Here is a 27,099-nt window from a genome sequence, read left to right as displayed (position 1 = left end):
AGAAAAAAGTGTTATTATGTGGAGCCTCTCTGGCTTTTGCCTTTAGCATCTCAAGAGTCTTGGTGAGCTACAGGAAGCTGGTATGCTTGAATTTGAACAAGAAGGGTCAAGCACCCTCGATCGTGTGGATCCCTATTTATTAAGGGCGTCTGCACCTCATGATACCCTCTTTCTCTGAGATAAAGTCAAGAGCAAAGTTAAAGTAAAGGACTGTGTGCAAAATGGAGTGTGTTGCTTTTGTCCCAAGGCTAGTTGCTTTTACGTGTGTTTCTAAAATCCTCTAAAGATAAAGTGGACAAATATCATATGATATCACTTATATGTGGAATCTTAAAAAAAAAGGGGGGGGTACCAATGAACTTATTTACAAAACAGAAGTAGAGTCACAGATGTAGAAAACCAACTTATGCTTACCAGGGAGTAAGCGGAGTGGGTGGTGAGGGATAAATTGGGAGATTGGGATTGACATATACATACTACTATATACAAAATAGATAACTAGTAAGAACCTGCTGTATAGCACAGGGAACTCTACTCAGTACTCTGTAATGACCTATATGGGAAAAGAATCAAAAAAAGAAGAGTGGATATATGTATATGATAACTGATTCATTTTGCTCTACACCTGAAACTAACACAACATTGTAAATCAACTATACTTCAATAAAAATTAAAAAAATAAAATAAAGTGGAAAGAGCCAAGATGTTTGAGGGGAAGGAAAAACAGCCTGAACACTAGGCATGTCAGCTGAGGATGCTGATAAAGGAGAGATCTGGCTCTAGGTGATGAGGAAGGAGTTACTGCCCATGAGCTGGTCCTATTCATGATATTTTTTGAGTAAGGGGTTTATCCAGGTACCTGGCTCCTCTCCATTTGGAGGCAGGGCTCCCCATGGCAACTTTGGCGAATGTAGAAATCCCTGCCCTGTGGCAATGCATCACATCTGATGTGATCTGGCCCTTTGTCCCAAGATCCTTGCCTCCCTGAAGGGGAATGAAGTGCTAAATGTGAAACTGTACCCATTGTGGACGTGTCACTTGCTGCAACAGAAAAGGAAACAACCTTGAGGACCATGAAATGGCTCATCTAAATAGGGCACCATGCATAAAGACCTCTGACTGTCCGAACAAAGTGATGGATTTTCCTAATTTGCTGGAGAAGATGTTTATTGGAATAAGTCCCAGAGGAGGTCCACTGCAAGTACTCAGACATCACTAAGAAATTAGACCGCCTGTGATTTACTACTGCTCCAGTTCATTTTTTCTAAACAGGAATGAGACTGAACACATACCATTCTACCTGTCATCTACTTTTCCCATTTCCCACAATGAACTGCCATGTCCCCTCCTTCTGCCATTGCCCCTTCATTCTCAATCAATATTGTCCGTCTTATCACTGAGAAAATAGAGACCAGCTTGTGAGAACTCACCACTTCCTGCCCCAGAACTTAAAACTGATCTGCAACAACACAGTCACCCTCATCTCTTTTCCTTGTATCCTATTCATTTCCTCTTTCATTCACTCACTTTTCCATTTATTTATTTAACAAACATTGATTGGGTACCTCTATGTGCCAGGCACTGTGCTAGGCGCTAGGTGATGATGTAAGTGGGTCAGTGACTTAGACACAAACCCTGCTGACGAGGAAAGGAAGGACGCACCCTTTTCTCTCCGAGGCTGACTGCTTTGCCTGCACTCTTTATGGTATCCCTTCTTGCATCCTCAGGAAGGGTGCTCTCTCTATACTCGGTCTCACTTGCGTATCTACAAATAATTCCTCCCACTCTACCAGCTCTTTCCCATCAGGATTTATACAGGCTCAGGTTTCTTCATCTTAAGAAATAAAATACAAGTAAAACAAACATAAATACCCTGCCCTGTTTCTCACTGTCATTACTGTTCTCTCTCTCATAATCAAGTTTGTTAAGACAGCTGTTTACTCTTACTCTCTTTCCAGTCTTTTCCCGCTTAGAAATTCATTCACCAACTCGATGAGGTCTGATTTATTCCCCCTACACTTTATAGAAACGCTACTCACAAAGGTTACCAATGCATGTTTTAGGTGCGTTTTCAGTTCTTATCTTTTCCTCTTTAGTGATCACTATTGAAAGTCCCTTCCTCTGGCTTTTGGGACTCTACTCCTGTTCTTCCTCCTTCCCCTTTGGCAATTTCTTTTTTTTTTTTTTCAGGTACGCGGGCCTCTCACTGTTGTGGCCTCTCCCATTGAGGAGCACAGGCTCCGGACGTGCAGGCTCAGCGGCATGGCTCACGGGCCCAACCGCTCTGCGGCATGTGGGATCTTCCCAGACCGGGGCACGAACCCGTGTCCCCTGCATCGGCAGGCGGACTCCCAACCACTGCGCCACCAGGGAAGCCCTGACTTTTTCATTTTTATATCCTAGTACCTAATACAGTGCCTGACATATAGTAGGTTTTCAATTGAATCATAAATGAGAAGGTACGAATTTGTCCTTACTTCCACTATTTTCCCATTCCATATAAGAATGCACTGGAAGGGACTGTAATAATTGAACAAGGCCATATTTAATTCCAGGATCATACCTCCACTGTGCACTACAGTTGGTTTATACAAAGGTAGTGACTTGATTGCTCTTAACTTATTCAGAGACTTGTCTAATTGATTTGTAAAGAAATTCCTGGTGGTCCATTCTAGCACTTTATAATATCTAGTCAAATATTTCTCCTGTAAATTCACCCTGAATCTGAGCTTCTTTCTATCTTTCCCAGTAGAACAGAAACTATCTCAGTGCACACTTTTTTCTCACTCTTCCCAGACAGATTTTTCTATATGCATAATATTTCAAATGTTTGCCAAGTAGAATCACTCACAAAGCTGAACTCTTATCAGAGGAAACACGGAAGGGTGTCAATACTGCACATGAGTCACTTGACTTTAAAAATTATCTTTGAAAAGTGATGGGGTGCTCTGCTGTTACTCCGTCTCTTTCCTTCTCATCCTCATGATCATGCCACCTCGCTCACGGAGTCACTTCCTTATTTTCAAAGCTAAGAGCTGCTGCCTGCGGAAAGTATGCTGAGTTCTCCCATAGTCATAAATCCACATAAGACTCAAACAACAAAGGCATGGAATGGAGAGGCGAAGGATGCTGTACTTACTTGCAGCTACTATAAAATTATGTTCAGGCAATCTATCCAAGAGAGATAGCTTTTGGCTAAAAGTGTTGTTTATAAAAGGTTGCAATATTTTCTTTTCCAAAATAATATTATCTATTTTTATGTCAACTAAATATGGATGTTAGGTGTTTTACATTATTCATCCTATTCCATGTGCACATGTATTTAGCCTTGTTTAATTTTCAGAGCTAATTTAATTTTTAGTTTATTCAAGTTCTTTTCAGGTGCCTCCCATGCAGCTCTGCAGAGCTGTGTCTGACTCTAGTGGCAAGGACACAACGCCCCAGTTTTAGATAAATCCACTTACTCATTTAACTGAAGCTTCTCGCTCTCCTTGGCTCATTCTTCTTTCTTTACTTTCCCGCCTAACTGGAGTCATCCATTACAGCTATGCCTTTGACACTCTGGGTGTTCCAAGAGGGGGAAATTGTGTGGTGTTTTCTTTTTTTTTTTTTTAAATCTGTAGCAAAGAATCCAGTCATCTTCTAGCCTCCTAAATGCAGACATTCCTCCAGAACTAGGTTTTTGTCAGTCTGTCCTTCCATTTAAAAAAATTCAACTCTAGGGGGCTTCCTGGTGGCACAGTGGCTGAGACTCCACCTGCCGATGCAGGGGACATGGGTTCGTGCCCCGGTCCGGGAGGATCCCACATGCCGCGGAGCGGCTGGGCCCGTGAGCCATGGCCATTGAGGCTGCGCGTCCGGAGCCTGTGCTCCTCAACAGGAGAGGCCACAACAGTGAGAGGTCCGCATACCGCAAAAAAAATAAAATAAAATAAAAAAAATTCAACTCTAGCCAGAGTCCGGATCAAGATGGTGCAGTAGGAGGACCCTGAGCTCACCTCCTCCCAGGGACACACCCAAACTACAACTATATATAGAACAACTATCTCTGAGAACAACCTGGAGACTAGCAGGACAGCTTTTCTACAACTAAGGATATAAAGAAAAGGTCACATTGAGAAGGGTAGGAGGGGCAGAGATGTGGTGCAGTCAGAACCCACAACCCAGTTCAGTGATCCACACGTGGGAGGGATATCACAACCATGGAATTCCCCTCTGAGGAGCTAGGGGTCTGAGCCTTACACTGGGCTCCTCAGCCCAGGGGTCCTGCACCAGGAAGATGAGCCCCCATAACAGCTGGCTTTGAAATCCAGAGGGCCTTATGGCCAGGAGAGCTGGAGGGCTGTGGAAAACTGAGATTTCACTCTTAAAGGGCTTGCACATAAACTCGTTCCCTCTGAATCCCAGCACAGAGGTAGAAGCTTGAAAAGAACCTGGGTCATACACAAAGGAGAATCATTGACTAACATAAAGGCAGGTACCAGAGGCACAGGTATCTGGCGGCACTTTCTCTGGGGACGAAAGCACTGGTGGGTGCCAATTTTCTTTTACTTTCCTTTCACCTAGCTGGCCCAGTGCTGACAAGTGTCATTTCTGTCACACTCCATCAGCCTAGGTAAAACCGTGCTCCCCACCCTGGTGTTCTCTGGGACCCACCTCACTCAACCCACCTATCCTGGCTGGCCCCTCTGAAGTGGCTCTTGTCCTCCCCAACCTGTCAGGCTATTCTAGCTGGCACAGTGCCCCTTCAAAGTGGCTTCAGCTACAGGAAGCCAGCCCCACATATCGATGTATGAGCAGCAATCGAGGTTGGACCTCCCAGCCAGCTGCACTGAGGGCCAGCCCCCATATCAGCATGCCTGCAGCAGTTGCAGACAGGTTTTGTAGACAGCTGGGACAGGGACCAGCCCTGTCCACCAGGGAGTCTGCAGAAGTTGTGGCTAAGCCACACAGCTAGCTGGCCTGGGAACCAACTCTGTCCACTAAGAGGTCTGCAGCTATCATGGCTCAATCACAGTAGAAGGACATGCACATCCCACACAGGGGATACCCCTGGAGCACCTGCCTCTTTTGACTAGGTGAGATCATACCATTGAGCCCCACAGAACACCTTCTACATAAGGCCATCCTTTCAAGACTGGGAGACATAGCTGATATATATAATATACAGAAACAAACGCAGAAAGTTAGGCAAAATGAGGAGACAAAGAAATACCTTCCAAATGAAAGAATAAGAAAAAACCTCAGAAAAAGAACTAAATGAAACAGAGATAAGGAATTTACCAGATAAAGCGTTCAAAGTAATAGTGTTGTAAAGATGATTACAACACTCGGGAGTAGAATGGATGAACTCAGTGAGAACTTCAACAAAGAGGTAGAAACTATAAAAAAAGAACCAATCAGTATTTTTTAGTAACTGAACTAAAAAGTACACTGGAGGGAATAAACAGCTATTTAGAGGATGCAGAAGAATGGATCGGTGTTCTGAAAGACAGGGTAATGGAAATCACCCAATTAGAACAGCAAAAAGAAAAAAGTATAGTTTAAAAAATGAGGATAGTTTAGAGACCTTTGGAACAACATCAAGTGTACTAACATTCACATTATAGGGGTCCCAGAAGGAGAAAAGACAGAAACCTACTGGAAGAAATTATGGCTGAAAATTCCCTAACCTGGTAAAGGAAACAGACAATCAAGTCCAGGAGGCAGAGACGCCCAAATGAGATGAATTGAAAGAGACCCACACCAAGACACATTATAATTAAATTATCAAAAGTTAAAGATAAAGAAAGAGGGCTTCCCTGGTGGCGCAGTGGTTGAGAGTCTGCCTGCCGATGCAGGGGACACGGGTTCGTGCCCTGGTCCGGGAAGATCCCACATGCCGTGGAGCGGCTGGGCCCGTGAGCCACGGCCGCTGAGCCTGCGCGTCCGGAGCCTGTGCTCCGCAACGGGAGAGGCCACAACAGTGAGAGGCCCACGTACAGCAAAAAAAAAAAAAGAAGTAAAATAACATACCCAAAGTTACAGAGATAGGAAGTAGAATTGAACTTACATTTTTCTGACTCTAGAGCTCATGCTAGACTCTGCCTTCGGGTAGATGTCCAATGTACGGGACCCCTGGCTCTAACTGCAGCCTGAGCTGGGAACTTGAGCTTTTCAGAGAGGTGGGAGGTATGAAGAGTGGGGAGGGCTTTACAGGTGGGAAAAATTACATGAGCAAGGTTGCAAAATCAAATGAGCTTATTATACATGGGAGAATCTGGTGAGACATACCCGCATCTATGAGGAAGGAGTAAATATAGTTAAGACTGTTCTTCCTCTTGTATTCTGTGCCATGCTTGCTAACACCACTGCCTGCCCAGTCACTCCAGTTGAGAATGTGGGACTCACTTTAGGAACTTCTTTTTCATTTGCCAAATTAGTAGTTAAATCCCACTGATTAAACTCTTGTATATCCTTCCTAGACTTCTCTACTCTTATGCCCAAATTCAAGTCTTCTTTGCTTTTTGCTTGGATTGCAAAAGCCTCATTTCTGTTTCCCTGGTTATGGGCTGGCTTCATTGTAAAATTTTATGAGTGAAGTTCCCGAAAGTCAAATCCAGTTTGCCACTGGCCTTATTAGAGTTCTTCAGTGGTTCCCTGGTGCCTTAGCACCAGATTTAGTTGCTTTCAGTGGCACACAGGGACTTCCAAGGTCTTACCCTGGGCTCTGCTTGGCTACGTAAATTCTGCTGGTTTCATGTTGGCCTGGCGAATGCCTACTCATTTTTCTGAAGTGAAGTGACTCTTCTCTGTTGAGGGCCTGCTCTCCAGCCTTATGTATGGTGCTCACTCATTCCTTGTTGCCTCTTCTGCACACTGTACAGCCTAACTTTGTATTTTCCAACTGTTTTTTTCAACTTAAAAAAAAATTATAGTTGATGTACAATATTATATGTTACAGGTGTACCATATAGTGATTCACAATTTTTAAAGGTTATACTCTATTTATGGTTATTATAAAATATTGTCTATATTCTCTGTGTTGTACAATATATCTTTGTAGATTATTTTATACATAATAGTTTGTACCTCTTAATCCCCTAACCCTAACTTTCCCCACTCCCTTTTCCTCCCCGCCACTGGTAACCACTAGATTGTTCTCTATATCTGTGAGTCTATGTCTTTTTTGTTATATTCACTGATTTGTTTTACTTTTTAGATTCCACGTCTAACTGATATCATACAGTATCTATCTTTCTCTGTCTGACATATCACTTTGCATAATACCCTCCAAGTCCATCCATGTTGCTGCAAATTGCAAGATTTCATTCTTTTTTATGGCTGAGTAATATTCCACTGTATATATGTACCATATCTTCTTTATCCATTCAACTGTTGATGGATGCTTAGGTTGCTTCCATATCTTGGCAATTGTAAATAATGCTGCTATGAACATTGAGGTGCATGTATCTTTTCAAATCAGTGTTTTTGTTTTTTCACACCTGTCAGAACGGCTATCATCAAAAAGACCACAAATAACAAATGTTGGTGAGGATGTAGAGAAAAGGATACCCTTGTGCACTGCTGGTGCGAATGTAAGTTGCTGCAGCCACAGTGGAAAACGGTATGGAGGTTTCTCAAAAAACTAAAAATAGAGCTACCATATGACCTAGCAATTCCACTCCTGGGTATATATCTGAAAAAAACAAAAATACTACCCCAATACTATCACCATTTTTGAATGGTGATCTTTTGTATTTTACAGAAAGTTCCCATAAGACAATGATTATTATTGGTTTTCTGGAATAATGCCTGACATGAAATTGGTGCTCAATAATTGTCTATTAAATTAAAGAAACAATGGATGAACAAAGCCAGAAAAATGATGAAAAGGTCAGATTTTAGAGGGCTTTGGAAGCCAGTCAGAGGAGATTGGGGATGTTTCTTTTTTTGTTTGTTTTTTTTGTTTTTTTTTTTGCGGTACATGGGCCTCTCACTGTTGTGGCCTCTCCTGTTGTGGAGCACAGGCTCCAGATGCGCAGGCTCAGCAGCCATGGCTCATGGGCCCAGCCACTCCGAGGCATGTGGGATCTTCCCAGACCAGGGAACGAACCCGTGTCCCCTGCATCGGCAGGCAGACTCTCAACCACTGCGCCACCAGGGAAGCCCATGGGGATGTTTCTTTTTGAAAGAAGATGATGTGTGCAAATTGTTTTAGGAAAATTAGCCACATAGGAGTGCTTGGATAGATTTATTCTCATCTTAATACTTCTGCTCACACTGTTTCCTTCCTTAAGTTGCCATCCCTCTGCATCTCTGTGCATTCGGTCCAATGTAGCTCTCTCATTGGGGAGGATATTTGAAAGGCTCTTTGGAAAGCCAACAGGATTCTGTATAAAAAGTAAATTATGATTTGAGTCTGCCATGTTTCTAAGTCAGTCTGTTCTGTCTGGAAGGGGGAAATCTTGCTCAAAAGTCTTATCTAGTAACAAACTCACTATCATACTAGCTGGTTGCTAGTTTTTCTGTTTTGGAATTCAAAAGACATTCAATAAAAGACAATAAATTTTAATTAAAATCAGTGAAGGATATGGAATAAATAAACAATAATTTTTCAGGGAGCAAAATAGAGTGTTGGAATTGACTTAGCTCCAAAGTATACGTGTATGTACTCTTTTACACTTTCATTTATTATGTATGATACACACACATAGAGAAGTGTACTGATCAGTATTTAACAATTGGCTCTCCACAAAAAAAGGGAGGGGCCCTGAAATGTCTTATTTGCTGATTTCTGCAGTGTTAGTACTCCAACCATGACCAATTTTAAGCAACTAGTGTGATGTCACTGAACATAGATTTGGGAAGAAATGCTAGCCACCTGCTGTATTGCAAAGCCTGTACTCTTTGGCTGCAACACATGACTATCTATAAACTCTTTTGGAAGCCTGTGACATGCCAAATTCAGTGCTGAGGGCACTGGGGATATGGGCCCTACTCTTACAGATGTTAGTGGCAATGGGAAGACCAACAGGTAACAATTATGATACATAAGAATTACTAAACCAGAAGTATATGCAATGTACTGTGGACACATAGGTAGAATACCTAACACACATGGTTATAGCTAAGCATTCAGTTACATAGATCTGCCTGAGACATTCAGGGAAGGCTTGATGGGATGCATGGGGGGCACCGTTTGATCTGAGACTTGGGTGATAACTGAGAGTTTGCCAGATGAAAGATATTCTGGCTGAGAGAACACAGCAAGTTCAGAGAACTACAAATAATTCAGTATCACTGGAGCATAAAGTCTGAGCTAGGAAAGCCATAAGTGATGAAGCTAAAAACATATAAAGGAGCCAGGATCTTACTTGTTATGCTTAGATGTTTAAACTCTAGGCCTCTGGGAACTTTAAAGCATTTTAGTAACATATCTGTTTGTTAGAGAAACCCCCTAGTGAGAAATGTGCAGAATGATGTGGGGAAACAGGGGAATGGTAGTCAGAGAGGCTTGGTGAGGTGTGTCCTGAAATAGAGCAGGTGAGAAATGGTGAACTAGGACAATGGTAGTGTGACGGAGTAGGTCAAATAATGAGTTATCAGCTAGAATCACTAGCACTTGACTATTACTTGGATTTGGGGTGAGTATATAGGACAGAAAAGAACTTAGAAGGACTCCTAGATTTGTGGCTTGGGAATCTAAAATAGGAAAGAAAAAAGAGGTAGGGGTTTACGAAGGAGAAAACAATGGATTTAGTTTTAGACATATTGGATTTGATGTAATTACACGATGTCCAAAACTCAATTAGGCGTAGGGGTCAGGAGATGTCTTTGCTAGCGCTGTGTACTAGACTTTTATAGTTGGGAGTTGTAATCATGGGTGTGGGTGTAAGTAGGTAGAGTGACAAAGTTCAGGGCTGGGGACGAGAGATGGGAGTTAGATATAGCAGGACCACAATCTGGTTCAGGCTTCCCTCAGTAGACAGTTCACTTTCATTGCCCCACTTCAATGATACTAGACTACTCTCTCCTTGAACGTGCCCAGTCCTCCCCCTATCTATTCCTCTCTTTCTGTTGAACTTTCTTCCTTTTCTCTCTGTCTCCTTATTGCTGCTTTTAGACATTCCGCCCATCTTTACAGGTCCAGATCAATGCCATGTTCTCCACAGAGCTTTCCTCCATTCTCCGCCATTTTGCTTTTCCCCTCATGGAGGTTTCGTCCTCTATTGTAGAACATAATGGTCTGCTCAGGATTATTTGTGTACATGGCCAATAGTGAGCTCCTTGAAGATGAAGAGTGTGTCTTTCTATATCCCAGTAGCCCCCCCACCTAGGAGAGCACTAGGTGCTTTTAGGGTTGTGAGTGAATGTTTCATTAAGTTGAGGAGGATAGCGAATATAAAGTGACCTACTGCAAAATTCTGCTTAATGTTGACCTAGCTCTAGCTTTATACCTTTCACCCTTCCCCCAACTCATAAAAAAAGTAAAGGAGACTAAGAACATGGTTACAGCCCAGACTTAATCTGTCTGGAACTTGGAATATCTGCAATTTGAAGAATTCACAAGAGGCTACGTAAAGAAATATACTTTGTCATTTTCAAGGTTAGCTGATTTTAAGGTGTTTTTTGGTGTGTGGTAAAATCAAAAATTCTGTACGAGTGCAGGTTTTTCCTTTTTGTAGGCATACAGGAAAATGTATATTTCTTTACTGGTGAAATTATGTCTCAAAGCTGCAAGCATAACATTGGGAATACACAATGTGCGCTCATCTAACCGAAGGACACAAAACATGTAACTACAGGGCACTTTTACTGAGGCAATTTATGACATATGTAGTTTTTCCTTATATAGGATGTGAACTGGAAAATGGAAAACTTTTCTTTAATAATAAAATAAGGTTGCACACTTAGATAGCTGTGTGCTAAGTTATAAAAATTGCACTTTTTTCCCATCTAAGAGATCTTTATACTATTAAGGATATAGTTGAACCCAGAAAAATGGAACAAATAAAACAATTAAAAATGAAAGGTGGATCTGTGAAAACAGTACCAAAACAGTCCCAGTAAACTTGAGGAACCTCTGATTTAGGCCTAATGCTGGAGAGTTTAGTATCATTAGTACATCCTTTTTTGTTGTTTTTTGTTTTTTGCCGCACCCGCGGCATGTGGGATCTTAGTTTCCCGACCAGGGATCGAACCCGTGCCCCCCGCAGTGGAAGCACAGATTCTTAACCACTGGACCGCCAGGGAAGTCCCAATATGCCTTTTAAGGTTAATCGTTGATGAAGCTACCCACACGGCTTAAGGGACTTTATGTTTCCAAATGTCAGCCCTACTGCCACCATTATGCCTGCTTTCCTTTGTTTCTTAAGTGTCTTTCCTTGTTCAAAATTTCTTCTTTAGGGCTTCCCTGGTGGCACAGTGGTTAAGAGTCCGCCCGCCGATGCAGGGGACACGGGCTCGTGCCCCGGTCTGGGAAGATCCCACATGCTGCGGAGCGGCTGGGCCCGTGAGCCATGGCCGCTGAGCCTGCGCTTCCGGAGCCTGTGCTGCGCAACGGGAGAGGCCACAACAGTGAGAGGCCTGCGTACCGCAAAAAAAATAATAATAAAAATTTTTTTTTTCTTCTTTAAAAAGTAGGTAACACTTGAGGCAGGAGTTGGAGGGAGGCAGGGGGAGACGAGAAAAGACACATTTAAGCCCTTTCTTTATCTGAGTTCTTAATTTTCCATGAGCACGTCCTACTCAGTTTACTCAGAGTCAGAGTCAGGAGGCTGCCTAGAGGAATGGAAGTCACTGAGAAGTAAAGGACTGATGGAAGGGTAGCTGATGGTACAGGAGGGAGGAAAGACAAAAAAAAAAAAAACCCCAAAAAACCCTACAAATTTTGTCTGATGCATCTCATCTGATTTGAGTAACTCCATGAGGAATTGTTAGTATCATTTTATTAATGAGAAAACTGCGGCTGAGAAAAACTGACTCACATTCTTATCCATTTTCTTTTACTTTGTGCTATCCTTGAGAAGATTAATTTCACATTTTGTGTAAAAACAGCATATAAAATTATATATCTGTATATTGACTATAATGATATAAAAAAGATCAAGTGAAAACATGAAAAAAATATGACTAAATGCTAATAAATTGTGGCTTTTGAGAGATGGGGTAAAGGATGCTTTTTTTCTTATTCCCAGTTTTCCATAATACATGACTGCTTTTCTATCATCAGCAGCAATAACAGCAACAACAGCAACAAATAAAAGGCATATATTGCTTTAAAAGGAAAGCTGCCTTTGTCTCTTGGGTTACCAACATTCCTCTAGGAAGGTAGAAGGCTTTTAAGAAATTTATGTAAACAAAGACTGTTTGGCATTTCAAAGGCTTTTTAAGCCAAACAAAATCCATAATGAAAATTTTCCCATAAACTTTTGGAGTTTCTACTTGGACTATGTTGCAGTTTCCCACCAGTTATACTATAAAAAACAAACAAAAAATACGTTAGTGTGACTCAACTGAAAATGAAATTGATAGCCTGATCTATAAAATATTCTGCATACCCCGTATCCTGTGGAAATAATATATTTGAATTGAATGTGTTTATCCATAGTGTAGTCCTTTACCAAGATATTTCTGTGTCTCCAAAATACTGAAAGATCCAATCAATTCCTTTGAAATATGCAGTCAATGATAAAGATATTTTATCTACACAATGCTGAACACCTGAACTGACTGAACAGCGAGAGATCTTTTGGGAATGTGTAGATAGAGCTGAAATGGGAAAAATGTGATCATTTAAACCATGTCTTCATTATCATTACAGCCAACTGTAAAGCAAAAGATTTCGTCAATCAGATAATTCTTTTGTCTACACAATTCCAAGCCATTATTCTGAGTAATTTGTTTCATTGAATTTACCAAATATTTAGTTGGTTTCCTAAAACATAATTGAATCTGAATAATAGGAAGAAAAAAGATTCTGGTCTGAATTTTCTGCATAGGGGATATAAGTTAAAAGCAAACAAATGAACGAGCAAAAACCCCACACTTGTCCCTTACATATAAATACTCTTTTATTTCTTCTTAAAACGTAGTTCTTTTAGGCTATGCACATTTGACTTTCATTACTTGGTTAGAAAGACCTGGTGCAGACAGAATATTTATTAAAATGTAAATTAAAATTGCCTGAAAGAAAAAACATGCAGAGAAAATATTAGAATAATAGTCCTTGGGTTATAGGAGGTGGAGTTAGAACCTTTGGAAGATTTAAGAGAAGAACCGTTTCAGAAGAGGAAGAGCCAGATCAAAGGGTCACTGATTTTGGACAAAACTGACTCCCCCCATGGCTCTTATTCCATTCACTGGAGGCACGACTGTTCTTCCAGACTCGGAACCCTGAAGCCACATTGAATTGTTCCCTCTTCATCCTTTGTATCTGATATGTCCACATCTCACCCTCTCTTTCTTTGAAAGCTCTCTCCGGTTCACACCTTACTTTACATTCTCCTGATAGAGAGTCATACTACTTCCTGCCTGAATTACTACCAACAATTTCCAAAGTGGTCCCTCTGCCACAAGTCTCTCAGCCTCTAATCCTGCCTGGTCCACAGCTGTCCGATTTATTGTCCCCAAACATCACTTTCCTCATTGCTGCCACCTGCTCATCACTCACTTTCTTCATTGTCCCTGCACTAAGTTCAAACTCCTTGCTCTGCCTGATAGTGGGGATCCTCCACAGCCCTTTCCCTCACTCTCCTTCTCTCTCTCTCTCTCTCACACACACACACATCAATCCAATCTTACTTTTTGCTGTTCCCCAAAGACTTCATTTTAGTCAACCAAATCACTACGTACTATAAAAATCCCCTTCCTGACCCCTTCTCCAAATCCATACCATTCTCATCCCAGCCATGTCCTTTCTGTGTAAAGTGCTGTCCCTCCTGACTTTTACTTTCCAAATTATCTTCATCCTTCCAGAGCCTTCTCAAATGCTACCTCTTCCATGAAGGCTTCTCTGATCCCTCTAGACCCATAATTTCCTTTCCTTTCTCTGAACTCTCCTCCTATCTATAATCAAGACTGAATTACACAACATATTACTGCAATACACTTCTTTTGATTTATATGGCATCCCTTGTTTCTCAAGGAGGGTGTTATTGACATCTGTAACAGGGCACTTCATTGTGCAGGGCTGTCTAGCACATTGCAGGTCATTTGGCATCTCATCTCAGCTCCTGATGCTAAGTGACAGGGATGTTATTGTGACAACCCCAAATTCTCTGAATACAATTCCAAATGCCCTAATTATTAAAAAGATCCTGGAGAAGTTGCTATATCATATACACACCTGCTCAACAAATGATCTTTGTTTAAATGGTGAATGCATATTTTAAAGAATAAATATTTCCCTTACAGTTGCCAACATATTAAAAAAACTCAGAATGAGACTAATTAAACATTCAGATGAACCAACAGTCTATTTTAGGTGTCTTTCATAAGGTATTTCATTAAACCTTCACACCAACCCTGGCTGTTATTTATCCTTATCCTTAAAGATGAGGAAACTGAGGCTCAGAGAGTTCTGCTTACCCATGATCATACATCCAAGCTTGAGTAGAGCGCTGGCATTTTAAAGCCCAGGGTATTTGGAGTCAAATCTTTGGCTTTTTCTCTTACCACTCAGCCTCTATAAGGGCAGCCTATTTGTAACAGCTTTGAAATAAGAGTGTGAACATGTAACACAATTAGCAATTTAAAGCACATTATTAACGCTGATAGGTGCTAATGACTATAATTGAAAGGGAAGATATTAGACCAGACAAACAATTTTTTAGAATTTAAAACAAGGATCTAAATTAGAGTCTAATGAATGAATCTACTCCCTGACCTTCTTTGCTACAGACATTACCCCATGTTTAGTCTCTAACTGAGATGTACGTATTCTTTACTCTCTTATTGTATTCTTTACTCTCTTAATGTTTGCCTTGGCAGATGGCCAACAGATCTCTCTAAGTTTCCCTTGATCAAGTTTTGGGTAATAGATGCCCAATACAAGGCCCAGTAAATATGCCTTGTATTAGGTAGTACTGCTAGACCCAAAGCAACAGAAATCTAAGAGCTGGCAATAGTTGCTCAACTCTTCCCTAGTTGCTCAAGTCTTTTCTATCACCTGGGCATCTTTAATACTAAATGTTATATAAACCAAGTATCATGGTATCATTTAAAATGTCATATATATTTCTTTCTAGTGACAGTTCATTATTCATTTCATGCATGTCTAAAACACCTACATTTATTAGTAACTTATTTCACTATGTGCCCAATGTCCAATTACAATTCTTCATATTTCAGCTGATCTAGAGTTTAGGAAGTGATAGTGTGGATGATTCATGTGCTTACTTTAAAAAGTACACTCATGGGTTTCCCTGGTGGTGCAGTGGTTAAGAATCTGCCTGCCAATGCAGGGGACATAGGTTTGTGCCCCGGTCCGGGAGGATTCCACATGCCGCGGAGCGGCTGGGCCCGTGAGCCATGGCCGCTGAGCCTGGGCATCTGGAGCCTGTGCTGTGCAACGGGAGAGGCCACAACAGTGAGAGGCCAGTGTACCGCAAAAAAAAAAAAAAAAAAAAAAAAAGTACCCTCAGTTTCTATCTGTGCACATAGGAAGAACTATATTCCTGCAGGATTTTAAAAAACAGAAAGAAAATTCAACCCATTTGAAAGAGCCAGTATTGTTGATTTCAGGTTTTTCTTTTCAGCTCTGAGGATGTTTACCATCTATTTTTTTTCTGTTTAACAAAGAAGGAAAAGGACCTGAAAGCCAAGTTCATAGATAACTTAGAACAATTGTGTAACTATAGGTAAATGTGCATATGATATAAAAGTATTTCATTCCTGTATTGTCTTATAAACCATATCTACTGAAACAAATTGAAACCATTTGTTTAACTCATATAAAACCATTATTCAACTGTAACCACCTGAGCATTCAGGTGATCTGAAACATAAAAGGATTTTTAGTTATACATAGCAAGAAAAACAGACATTTAAAAAAAAATTCAATAATTGTTTGTAACAAATTGAGCTTGGTGTTAGCCTTTTATTAGAACATTTCCTGAGCAAAGTGCATTTTGAACTGCTACATGCTGGGACACTTTGTAGGGAGGTGGAAGAGAAGGTAATAGAATCTTTCTCCACTAAGACTAAAAAAAAGAAAAAAGTCCAGTAACCCCTCTCAGTTTCATTATTGTTTTGACTCATCTTTACTCAAACTATCTTGTGAAATATTTGTCAGACAATAGAATTCTTAAAAATATCCAGCTGCTCCCTATAGAAGCCAGAAATGGTCTAAATATTTTGATAACATTTCTCAGAGAGGCGCGAACACTTTAAAGGTGGAATTCTAGGGTTTTTGTTATATTTCCTTATATCCTAATAGCATGTGAACTGGTATCTGCTGATGTGCTATCAACATTTTCCCATCTATTTTTAGATCTTCAGTTGTTTTAGAGGTGGATTTAATATGTAAAGCAGAAGCTTACACTGTGAAACATTTGCATGATTGTATTTTAGTTTTACCATTAGCTAAGTAGGGCAAAGTTGATCCCATCTCACAGGGAACTCTCTCCCACATTTTCTCTGTGGACTTGGAGGTTCAGATTTGCTTACCTGCTTCCTTGAAGATACTGTGCTGTTGAAATACCTACTAGAGGTCTTTGAATTCAAATTCTTGTTCTGATGGGTTGAGTCATTTTTCCATGTCTTAGAGTTTTCTTTAGGATCTGAAGGAATGGGATTTAAGAAGAGGATCCTAGCTATGAATCCATAGAGGACAGTGGCCAGGATCATTGGAACAACATAAAAGACACCAAAGTCCATTAGGTAAATAGGTGAGTAGTAATTCCTGGAGATCTTGTAGCCACAGGACACCACAATAGCATCTTTATAGGTGCTAATATTGAGATCCAGCAAGAAGAACCACAGCATACAGTAAATGGATGTGAAAGCCCAGACAAAGATGATGATCTTTTTGGCTCTGGAAAATGTGCAGAGAAACTGGGCTTTGATGGGGTGACAGATTGCTATGTACCTCTCAATGGTAAATGCTGTGATTGAACAAGAGGATGCATTAATGCCCAAGTACTGGAGGTAAGTAATGCAGAGGCATCCAACGTAGCCATAAACCCAGGAACCATAGATACTGTCCGTTATGTTGGGGAGGCCTGCGGCCACCAGGACCATGAGATCAGCCACTGCTAGACTCACCAGGTAGCAGTTTGTGGGCGTCCTCATGTGCTTGGTTCTCATGACCACCAGGACTACCATGATGTTGCCCACGATGCCCAGACCACAAATAATAAGCACAAGTAAGATGGTGACCACTTGGTATTCTAGGGCCACCACGGCTCGAGGCTGAAGCTGTGTTTGGTTCAGTTCACTTACTGTCTCGTTTTCCATCTCTAGTGGCTTGAGGTTTCTCTGAAACACTTCTCAACACATCTTCTTTCCAGTGCCCTGCCTTTATCACAGTGGTTCTCTCCCCCTGTGAAGAGTTACAGTTCATATTCATTCACAGCATCACCAGTTCTGATCAAGTCACAGTCACTTACAGGTAATTCTCCTCTCCTTTCACTTCCCATTTTTCGGCAGTAATAGGGCTCATATGTACCCCCCAAAACCCCTTTTATTGCAACTCTAGTGTAGGATGGAATAACTGTTTTGACTACCTTACCATAAGAGGGACCAGTTTTTTTCTTAATGGAGAAAAATGCTCAAGAAAAGAGACGGAGAAAATGCTCCTTGTTTTGAAAGAGTGCTCAATGGAAAAAAAAAAAAAAGAAACAATATCTGCTACCTGAAAAATAAATACAAAGACATCTCTCAGATGCCTGGGAAAAGTACAATGGAGAAGCAAAAGATATGAGGGGGGAAAAGCCAAGAGGCTCAATGATCAAGCTTGACAGAAAATTAGCATCTGCCTCCTCTGCTCTCAAAGGGTGAGATCCCTTTGCTACAAAATAGCTAGCCTTTAAAGCTACCTCTCCCCATGCCCTCTGCCCTGCAGACCCAACAGAGAACAATTTCTTCTCTTACCTTTTCCTCTGTAGTGTTGCCTGCTTTTCCAGGTGGATGAAGCAGTATTCAGCGCGAGTTTCCAACGCTGCAGAAAACCTCATCTACTTTGTTTGACAGGGAGACTACTTAGCAGTGCTCTGTCTTCAGAACTGCGGTTCTTCTAAACCCTTGCAGCCTTTCCAACTGATGACAGACCATACAGCCGCAGCAGAAGCAGCAGCAGAAGCAGCAGCAGAGAGCCTGTCAAATCGTAGATCGTCCCCTAATGAGAACATGCTCGCTCTCTCTGTCTCCCCCCGCCCCCCTCCCACACACGCGCAAACACACACACAATCTCAAATGCCAGTCAGTCCTCACTGATTCATAATCTTCTCCCCTCGAAGGATTTACTTTTAAATGTGCTAGGGATACAGTTCTAATCTGGAAGGCTGAAATCACCAGCAAGGGGTCCAGAGGCAGCTGGTCTTATAGTTGTTTATAGTTTAAGTTCTACAGAAACTCCAGTACCTGAGGCAGCCCTGAAATATATTTACACTCCCTGTTTGATAGGACTTGGGGATGGCAAATCCTTCACAGTCCAGACACAGCCCTTGAAGCTTGAGATATGTGTCTGAGCTGAAATCAACTTCTTTCCCTACTATGGAAACCCTTAGACTCCAGTGAACCAGTGAAATTGACTCCCTCCTCTCATATTATATGAATGGAAAATGAGTTGAAATGGATTCTAAACCATTTCAGCTGCAATCTTCTGAGGCTTATAAAGATTTTTTAAAAACCTGTTTGAGCTAAGAACATCTATTTAAACCTACATATGATCTATGAACGTTGTTTTTCAACTCTGGCTCTGCATCACTTACTAGGATCTCTCTAACTGTTCTGGACGCCTCTCCCCTCTTCACCCACCCTCTGGACTGCCAACCAACATGCACCACCCAGCAATGTTTTGTGTCAATTTATTTCTAGATGGAAATCTAAACCAGGGCCACTCTGACAACCTCCTCTGAAACAAAACTTTATAAACAATCTTTTTTAGGAAAGTGTACTTCGGCTTGATTTTTATTTCTCTGAAGTAGCCCATGGGCAAATCTTTATACTTTTTAATGGGATCTCAGAAAATAGGTCTTTCTTCTCCAGGCACCAACTTTATACACAAAATGTTAATGTTTGTCCACTTTTATTTCAGACTGACAATGAATAACAGCCCTTAACTTAATGCCTTATATAGTGAACAGGTTGATTCTCTACTCTAAGAAGTTTAGATGTTCTTTTTTCTAGAAGATGTCAGTGGAAGAATAGATTCGGTGTAGACAGGACCATGAAGGAATCAGAGTCATGTTCAAGGCTAGGTAACAATGGGATGAAGGCGAAGCTTGAATCATATTGAGTGAATTCCACCCTCTGAACCATTGAGGGCTCCTTGAGTATCACTTCTCCTTCTGAATCTACCAGAGTTACAAATTAATGACCCAGGACTCAGATTCAGGCTTCCGAAATGTATTATTTGGCCTGCACAATGTAGGCTCAAAGGTAGACTATCGTCTGTCTACCTTTCAATACTGAGAGATTGTATAGTAAATCTGGATTTCTGCCTCTCATAAACATGGAAAGATCTGGCAACCAAGAGTCCATATTCCTGCTAGAAATAATCATCTGAAGCTGAGTAGTGATTGTGAGTAGCAGACTGTGGGGGGACAGGATGCATCCCCTCCTCTTTTCCTCCCTCTTTTCTGTCACACAGGCCAGCTTCACTCAGTAATCCTGCACACCTGGCCTCTGTAGCCTTTCGAGTCTTGACTTGTATCACATGCAGTTCCTGAGAGAGACAGTAGAGGGTACCAGCCAAATACAAACTCTTTTACCCTGAATAGGATTTCTGCCCACCTTCTAGTTTGTTCACTCAACTGGTTTAGCAGATTCAGTGCCAGCTTTACTTCTCTCCCTGCCCTAGAGGACAGAGATTACTCTGAACACCTTGTTTCTGGTCGAGTCCTCTGCATTTTGGAATGAAAAGTGCTTTCTAAGGTGAAAGCATGGCCTCCCTACCCCATCCCAACCCCACCACCTCCAATCTGAAAGGCCTCTTCACAAGTCACACTTCATAAAGCACATCTTCCCCTCTCATTGTCCCCAGGATTTTAGTCAGCTTTCAGGCCTTCTGAAGAGACCTTATTTTAAGTCTTGGGTAGTAAACATGAGGGGAGAGAACATCTACAATGCTACCTGCCCTGGCAATTCCACCTCCCTCCAAATCTTAGCACATTTTTCAGCATTTCTATGTAAGGACATCATTCTGAGTCTTCAGTTGGTGTCCCTATTCATTCTTTTAGCACTTAATTGTTAAACTCTTACTATGTACCAGGCATCTAGTATATAACATTTTGTTTTCACCTTCAAATAGGTCATGGTGTATTGGGAGAAGCGGACTTATGAACAGTTACAAATATGCATAGATACGTTGAGAGGGCTTAGGTTGTGAAGGGGAAAGCATTTGTGGGTGGCAGGCACAGCAGACTGAGGGGCCAGCGAGGGCTTCCGAGGCAAGGTCACATCTGAGAACAGTCTTGAAGAAAAGTAGAGCTTCTTTTTGAAGGGTGGGATGAGTGAAGATATTCTGACTGGAGGAGATAGAATATATAAGGCCCAGCTGTGTAAAGTGGCAAGGATTTTGGGGGGTGGGGGGGTAATTTTCTGATTCTGCTTTGGCCGTGAGGAGTATGAGCTGGTGACGAGACAACAGCTGATGACCACCAGGCAGCTTGCAGAGTAAGGAGCGCTCCTTTCTGCTCTGACTCAGACTACCCTTGGTTCCGCCTTCCCTCCCCTTTAGCTAGTTCCTTCCTCTCTGGAGAGTACAACCTTCTGCTTTCACCATCCCAGCCTTGCCTGTCCCTTATGGTCCTGTCTGTTTTCAAGCTAATTTACGCTCTGTGCAAAATTATATTTTCAAAGTAACTGTGATTTCATAAGGTAGGTTTTTTATTTGTAAATCTCAATCAGACAATATCTAATAAATGCTCCCTAAGTGTAAAGAACTGCACAGAAATGGACCTAGAGTCTGTCATACAGAGTGAAAGAGAAAAACAAATACCGTATGCTAACACATATATATGGAATCTAAGGGGAAAAAATGTCATGAAGAACCTAGGGGTAAGACGGGAATAAAGACACAGACCTACTAGAGAATGGACTTGAGGATATGGGAGGGGGAAGGGTAAGCTGTGACAAAGCAAGAGAGTGGCATGGACATATATACACTACCAAACGTAAAATAGATAGCTAGTGGGAAGCAGCCGCATAGCACAGGGAGATCAGCTCGGTGCTTTGTGACCACCTAGAGGGGTGGGATAGGGAGGGTGGGAGGGAGGGAGACGCAAGAGGGAAGAGATATGGGAACATATGTATATGTATAACTGATTCACTTTGTTATAAAGCAGAAACTAACACACCATTGTAAAGCAATTATACTCCAATAAAGACGATAAAAAAAAAAAGAAATAGTGTACAACTAGATTACACTTTACATTTTGGAATGAGATTTTTTTCTCACAATAATATCTTAAATTCTAACCAACTGTGACTTTTATATCTTTTGAGTAATTCTGACTAGAGAGAAACGCATCCTTTGAAAATAGTTCAGTGGCGTCTGTTTTGAAAAAAGGTTGCTAAGTCATGGTTACAGCATGTAGATGGTGCACAAACTTCTCATTGCCCACTTTCAGTTTTGCTCCGTTTCCTCTGACCTTTAGCCAGGCCTTCTCAGTCGTGTGCCACTTGGCTAGCATCAATAAGAATGAGCATTACACTTACGGGCTCCTTTGTAAGAACGCCCTTAGACTCCAAGCTGGGAGTTTTTTTTTTTTTTTTTGGCCTGGCCTCAGACTTGACCCTAAAGCTTGAGGAAAGATTTAGCACTTCTGCTTCCCACTCTTGGTGTTCCCACCCAGACAGTTTGCTCTTGGTATCTGGCTTTCCCTTTCTTGGCTACCCCAGGGAATCATCTGCTTGGCCAAGTCTCTGTCTCTGAGACACAGTGGCTGACATGATTTTACACAAGAGGAATTCTACAAGAATTCTACGTAAGAGGAATTCAGGAAAGCCCTACCCTGGTCTTTGAAGGTGATCTTAGCTGTCTAGGTAGTAGCTGGCTATCAGCTGGTTGTCATGAACCCTTTAGTAGAAAGATGATTATTTATGCTATCAGCATTTCTCAAATGTTAGAGTGCATCTGGATCTCCAGGAGAGCTTGTTAAAACCTGATAAAACGGTCCCCAAATTGCTGTTTCAGTAGCCCTAGGGTGGGACCTGAGTATGTGCATTTCTCATAAACTCCAGGTGATGCTGACGCTGCTTGTCTGTGGACCACACTTCGAATAACCTTGTACTATATGATCTAGCTCAGCGGTTCTGGTGTGGGAGGTGGGAGCAATGATGAATCAGAATAACCTAGAGAAAATTTTAAAAATTTACATATCAGCTTAGCCCTCCTAAGTATTTTGGGCTTTGGTGTATGTCCTCAGATTGGACTAGGGCCTGAGAAAGAGAGTGGGGCTCTGGACAAAAGCAACTGACTTGTTCTCCTCTGTATCTATCAGTTTTTTTCATCTCTGCTATCATACATGGAGCTTGGCTTGGCAGGTGGGGGATTGCTGCAAAAGAGAATATCTATGCTCACTGTGGTCAAGTGGCACTGGGGTCAGAGATACTGTAAAGCATCTAGCTAGGTCAGTGGTTTGCAGGACCCAGACCATGCTGAGGAGAGGGCAAAATTTAAGGGGGTGCCAAAAACCTCAGTAATTAATACCATCAATATTTTAATGCAATATTTTTAAAATTAAAGTTTATGCAAAAAAGTCTATGATGAATACAATATCAACTTTTTAAATAAAGACAGCATCAATATAACGAATTTTCCCTTTCCATCCCTTGTTGAATTTCAGAATTGTCTGGGGAGTTTAAAAAAATATAAATAGTTAGGTCCCTTTCCCAGATATTCTTATTTAATTAGTCAGGAAGTGAAGCCTAACCTTTGGTATGTACAGTGATGATTAAGAACCACTGAGCTACACCAACAAATGTTGGTCTCTGGAGGTGAGGGAGTGGTGGTATGTGGGCATCCAGGCTGCAGGAGGGCCAGGGAGGTGAGTAAACTAGGTGCGGGTAACCCACCCAGATTTGGAAAGGTGACAACACAAAATGTTGGCAACAGAACACTAGCACAGACTCTGGTTCCTGAGAAAAATTATATAACTATACAGGTTTCTAGATTTAGAAGAGCAGAGTGAGGTACAGCCTATTGAGTTGAGATTCTGACACAGAAACCACAGAAGACTGGGTCACTGGAACTGGGATAGAAGGTTTGGGTTCTGGAAGTAGTAAACAAAGTCAACTCAGGATTTGATGCTAAGTCACCTAGATACTGAACTAAGTATCCTTCAGAATTTCCCTGTTCAGGTGTAAGCTTGATCACAGAGCTCTGAGTAAAAGAAAGCATTTGGCAAACATTATAGAAAAGATATCAAAATTCATTTTCGCTGAAATTTAAATGTTAGCTAGAGAAAACTGTTGGCTGTTGATCAACAAAGAAAAATACTTTATGAAATAGGATTATGAAGTTGTGTTTGTGCTTATTGAAAAGGTACAGAACCTGAAAGGGAAATAAGTTTTACAGTAATGTTGTATATTTTGGGCACAAAGTGCCCTTCCTATTTCTCAACCATGTATGCTCTTATTTTTCCATTCCCTAGTGTCCACATTTCTGGAGAAAATAAGATCTTAGATTTAAAAATGAAGTACAGTAGCAGTCAACCTAAAAATATTTTAAAATGAAAAAGTAGAAACACATAGACATAGCTTCTTACCCTCTGCAGTATGTAGCATTTGTTATCTGGTTGGGTGAAGCATGTTCAGGAAGTGTTAACACCAGTTACACAAGTTTCCCCAAAGTGTCATGACCTACACAAAAGATTGAATAAGAATTTTAATCAAAACTTCTGAGCTCATAAATCAACTATACTTCAATTTAAAATAAATAAATAAATAAAAAGGAAAAACGTCTGAGCTTCTTATTATTTTGATTTATTGCATGTTTTATGGAACACTAAAGTTATTTTTAAAAATTCATATAATGTTAAAAAGTTACTGTAATTTAGTTATTATAAAATTCCATTTTGTAAGCTGAACATGGCTGACTCTGGCTGCTAGGAATTTCAAGTCCGAATTTGTATCCTTACATAAATGGTTGTGTAAGACTTTATCAATAAAATGCTTTTTTTGCTTACTAAGTCTATCAACTTTGTATTTGACCTTCAGTTCCTCCTCTGCTCTTATTTATTTATTTGTTTGTTTGCAGTACGCGGGCCTCTCACTGTTGTGGCCTCTCCCCCTGCGGAGCACAGGCTCCGGACGCGCAGGCTCAGCGGCCATGGCTCACGGGTCCAGCCGCTCCGCGGCATGTGGGATCTTTCCGGACCAGGGCACGAACCCGTGTCCCCTGCATCGGCAGGCAAACTCTCAACCACTGCGCCACGAGGGAAGCCCAATCTGCTCTTATTTATTATGTCAGAGACACAGATGCAGACACATAACACTGCTTCCCAGATATGTATATATCATTTAAAAATCAATTTTATCGAGGTACAATTTACATAAAATAAATTCACTTTAAATGTAGAGTTTTGTGAGTTATAGCAAATACATATAACTTTGGAGCCACGACCACAATTAAGATACAGAAAACTTCCATCATCCTAAAATGTTTCCTGTGTTCCTTCCCATTCAATTCTGTATTCCCTGAACAATTCTATGTTCAGGTAAATGTTGCTCAGCTTTCTATCTCTAGACTATATTTATCTTTTGAAGAGTTTCATATAAGTGCAATTATACAGTACGCACTCTTATGCACACATAAATCAGCATAATTTTTTTATGTTTACCCATTTTGTTGCATGAATTATTAGTTTTTTCCCTTTTATTGCTGCACAACATTCCATCATATGGCTATATGGATATATCATATTTTATCCAATCGCCTGTTGGTGGATATTTCACTTGTTTTCAGGTTTTGGTTAATATGAGTGAAACTTCTATAAATATGTATGCAAATACAATGTCTGTAAAAACATTCTGCCATTTTTCTTGGATAAGAATTACCAAATTCCAAGAGTGAAAATTGTTGGGACATAAATTTAGTATATTCTTACATTTTTAAGAAATCACCAAAATGTTTTCCAAAATGATTGCACCATTTTCATACAAATTTACATAATGTTTTGTTTTCATAGAAACCTATATAATGGCTACATATAAAAAATTCAAAGCAGAAAGTAACTGTACACACTTAGGGTGAACTCTGCTTTATGCATTTGTGTGTCCCCCAGCATGCAGCAGAGACAATACACAGAGTATACAGAAAAGGCAGTTCGTATACAACATGAATTTGTTGTATAAATGAGTGAATTAATTTTCCCAAATGATTGCCTTAAACTTAATTCATAGAACAGATATGCTGAGTAAATGACATAATATATATCAAGCACTCAGTCCAGTACTTGGCACATAATAAAAGTTTAGTATATTTATTATTCTATAAATGCAATGTGTTCATGGAAAATAAAACTGGTATTATTAAATTTGCTAAAACACCACATACCACCTTTAAAATTTCTAAGTTATAAAATATGTCTTGCTGAATCCAATGGGGTTTTTTAGTGGTTTGGCTAAGATATATCTCTGTGGAGATCCTAGTGCTGTATCTCTTTTATTCTTCTAAAACCCAGTAAATGTGAATTATAACATTAAATGTTTTTATGCCTCCATAATTGTTTACTAATTAATTAACAAAATACAAGCATTTGTTCATTCACCATAATTATGTTCATAATGAATGAGGGAATTTGTAGAACTGAAATTCTTACTGATGCCTTTGAAATTACGATTGTGATAGGAAACGTTGAAAAAAGTGGCTTGTTTTAGTTGTCAGGAATTGTTGGCTTACATAGTATGCTAAGACAGAAAGGAGAGCACAGAATACTGAAACTGTACATTTTTTTTAAAAAAAAGGGAAAGGAAGACTGTAAGTAGTTAAGAATAAAATCCGGTCACTTAATTATTAGATTGTAGTGGCAGCTGACTATTTGGTGTTACTGATGAAATCATCCAAGCACTGACGTGCAGAAGGGATGCATCTCCCTGAGGAAATGTTTTCGGACCCCCGCACAGGTGGCCCAAACCCTTGGAGAAGGTGGGTGGGGCTTGTTGGGAGTGACGGTGATAGGAAGCAGGGGTTTGTTTGAAGGAGATAAGTAAGATCTGCCAAAATCAAAAGTATAGCATCTTAGAGAATCAAAGGCCACCTCAATACTGAAAATAATTTTGTTAAAAATAAAAAGAGGCATTAATGTGGAACAAATTTTCAGTTTGTGACATGTCATAGTAATTTCCTCTAAGGTGAGATACTGCTGAAGTATTTTGTTACAATGTTTCTTAAACTTTCAGTCTTCTGGGAAATACTTTTCGAAGAAGAATGGCAAGAAAGAAGTGTGGTGAATGAATTGAGACAACATTGCAGAGTGATTTCTCACCTTCAGTGTGGAGGTTCATTTGTCAGTCCACCTGCTCATACATTCACACTTGTTAAATGCTGCCTTTTTGAGTGCCAGTTATTTGACAGGCTCTCTGCCAGACTCTATAGATAGAAATGTGAATATGAAAAGCACAGAGGAGTTCCCAGCCTGGCAGGGGTGATTTATACAAACTGCCAATTATAATGCAGTGTGTTAGCTGCTATAATTGACGTATGTACATATTTTTAAAGCTGTAAGGTGTTAGGAGTGACTAATTCTATGTGAAATGGTATGGAGTAAATTCACAAGGCCAAGGAGAAGGACTCTTTGGTCCAGGAGAGAAAAAAGCAATAAAGAGTTGGACAAATGGCCCCTGACCAATCAGCTGGGGTGTAGGGAAGCTACCATGCATAGAAAATTCTCAGTGGACAGCAGTAGGTGCCACGTTCTCTCTGAGGATGTCCCATGGTGAACGCTACTC

The 27,099-nt window shown here is 40.7% G+C and overlaps 1 protein-coding gene across 1 annotated transcript in view; it reads right to left on the bottom strand.

Moving 5' to 3' along the window:
• TRHR (thyrotropin releasing hormone receptor) overlaps nt 1-27,099 on the bottom strand; it is a 70,875-nt gene that overhangs the window by 19,417 nt on the left and 24,359 nt on the right. Inside the window, exons 3-5 of the mRNA XM_081258898.1 lie at nt 23,916-24,009; nt 18,076-18,297; nt 16,651-17,524 (exon numbers count right to left, since the gene is read on the bottom strand). Coding sequence (XP_081115024.1) covers nt 16,651-17,439 — 789 coding nt within the window. The 5' untranslated portion in view covers nt 17,440-17,524; nt 18,076-18,297; nt 23,916-24,009. The remainder of the gene's footprint in view (nt 1-16,650; nt 17,525-18,075; nt 18,298-23,915; nt 24,010-27,099) is intronic.

This window comes from Mesoplodon bidens (assembly GCF_964165515.1).
Source record: "Mesoplodon bidens genome assembly, chromosome: 16".
Classification (NCBI taxonomy): Eukaryota; Metazoa; Chordata; class Mammalia; order Artiodactyla; family Ziphiidae; genus Mesoplodon; species Mesoplodon bidens.
The sequence above is the reverse complement of the archived record's forward strand: the minus strand, read 5'-3'. Positions and strand labels throughout refer to the sequence as shown.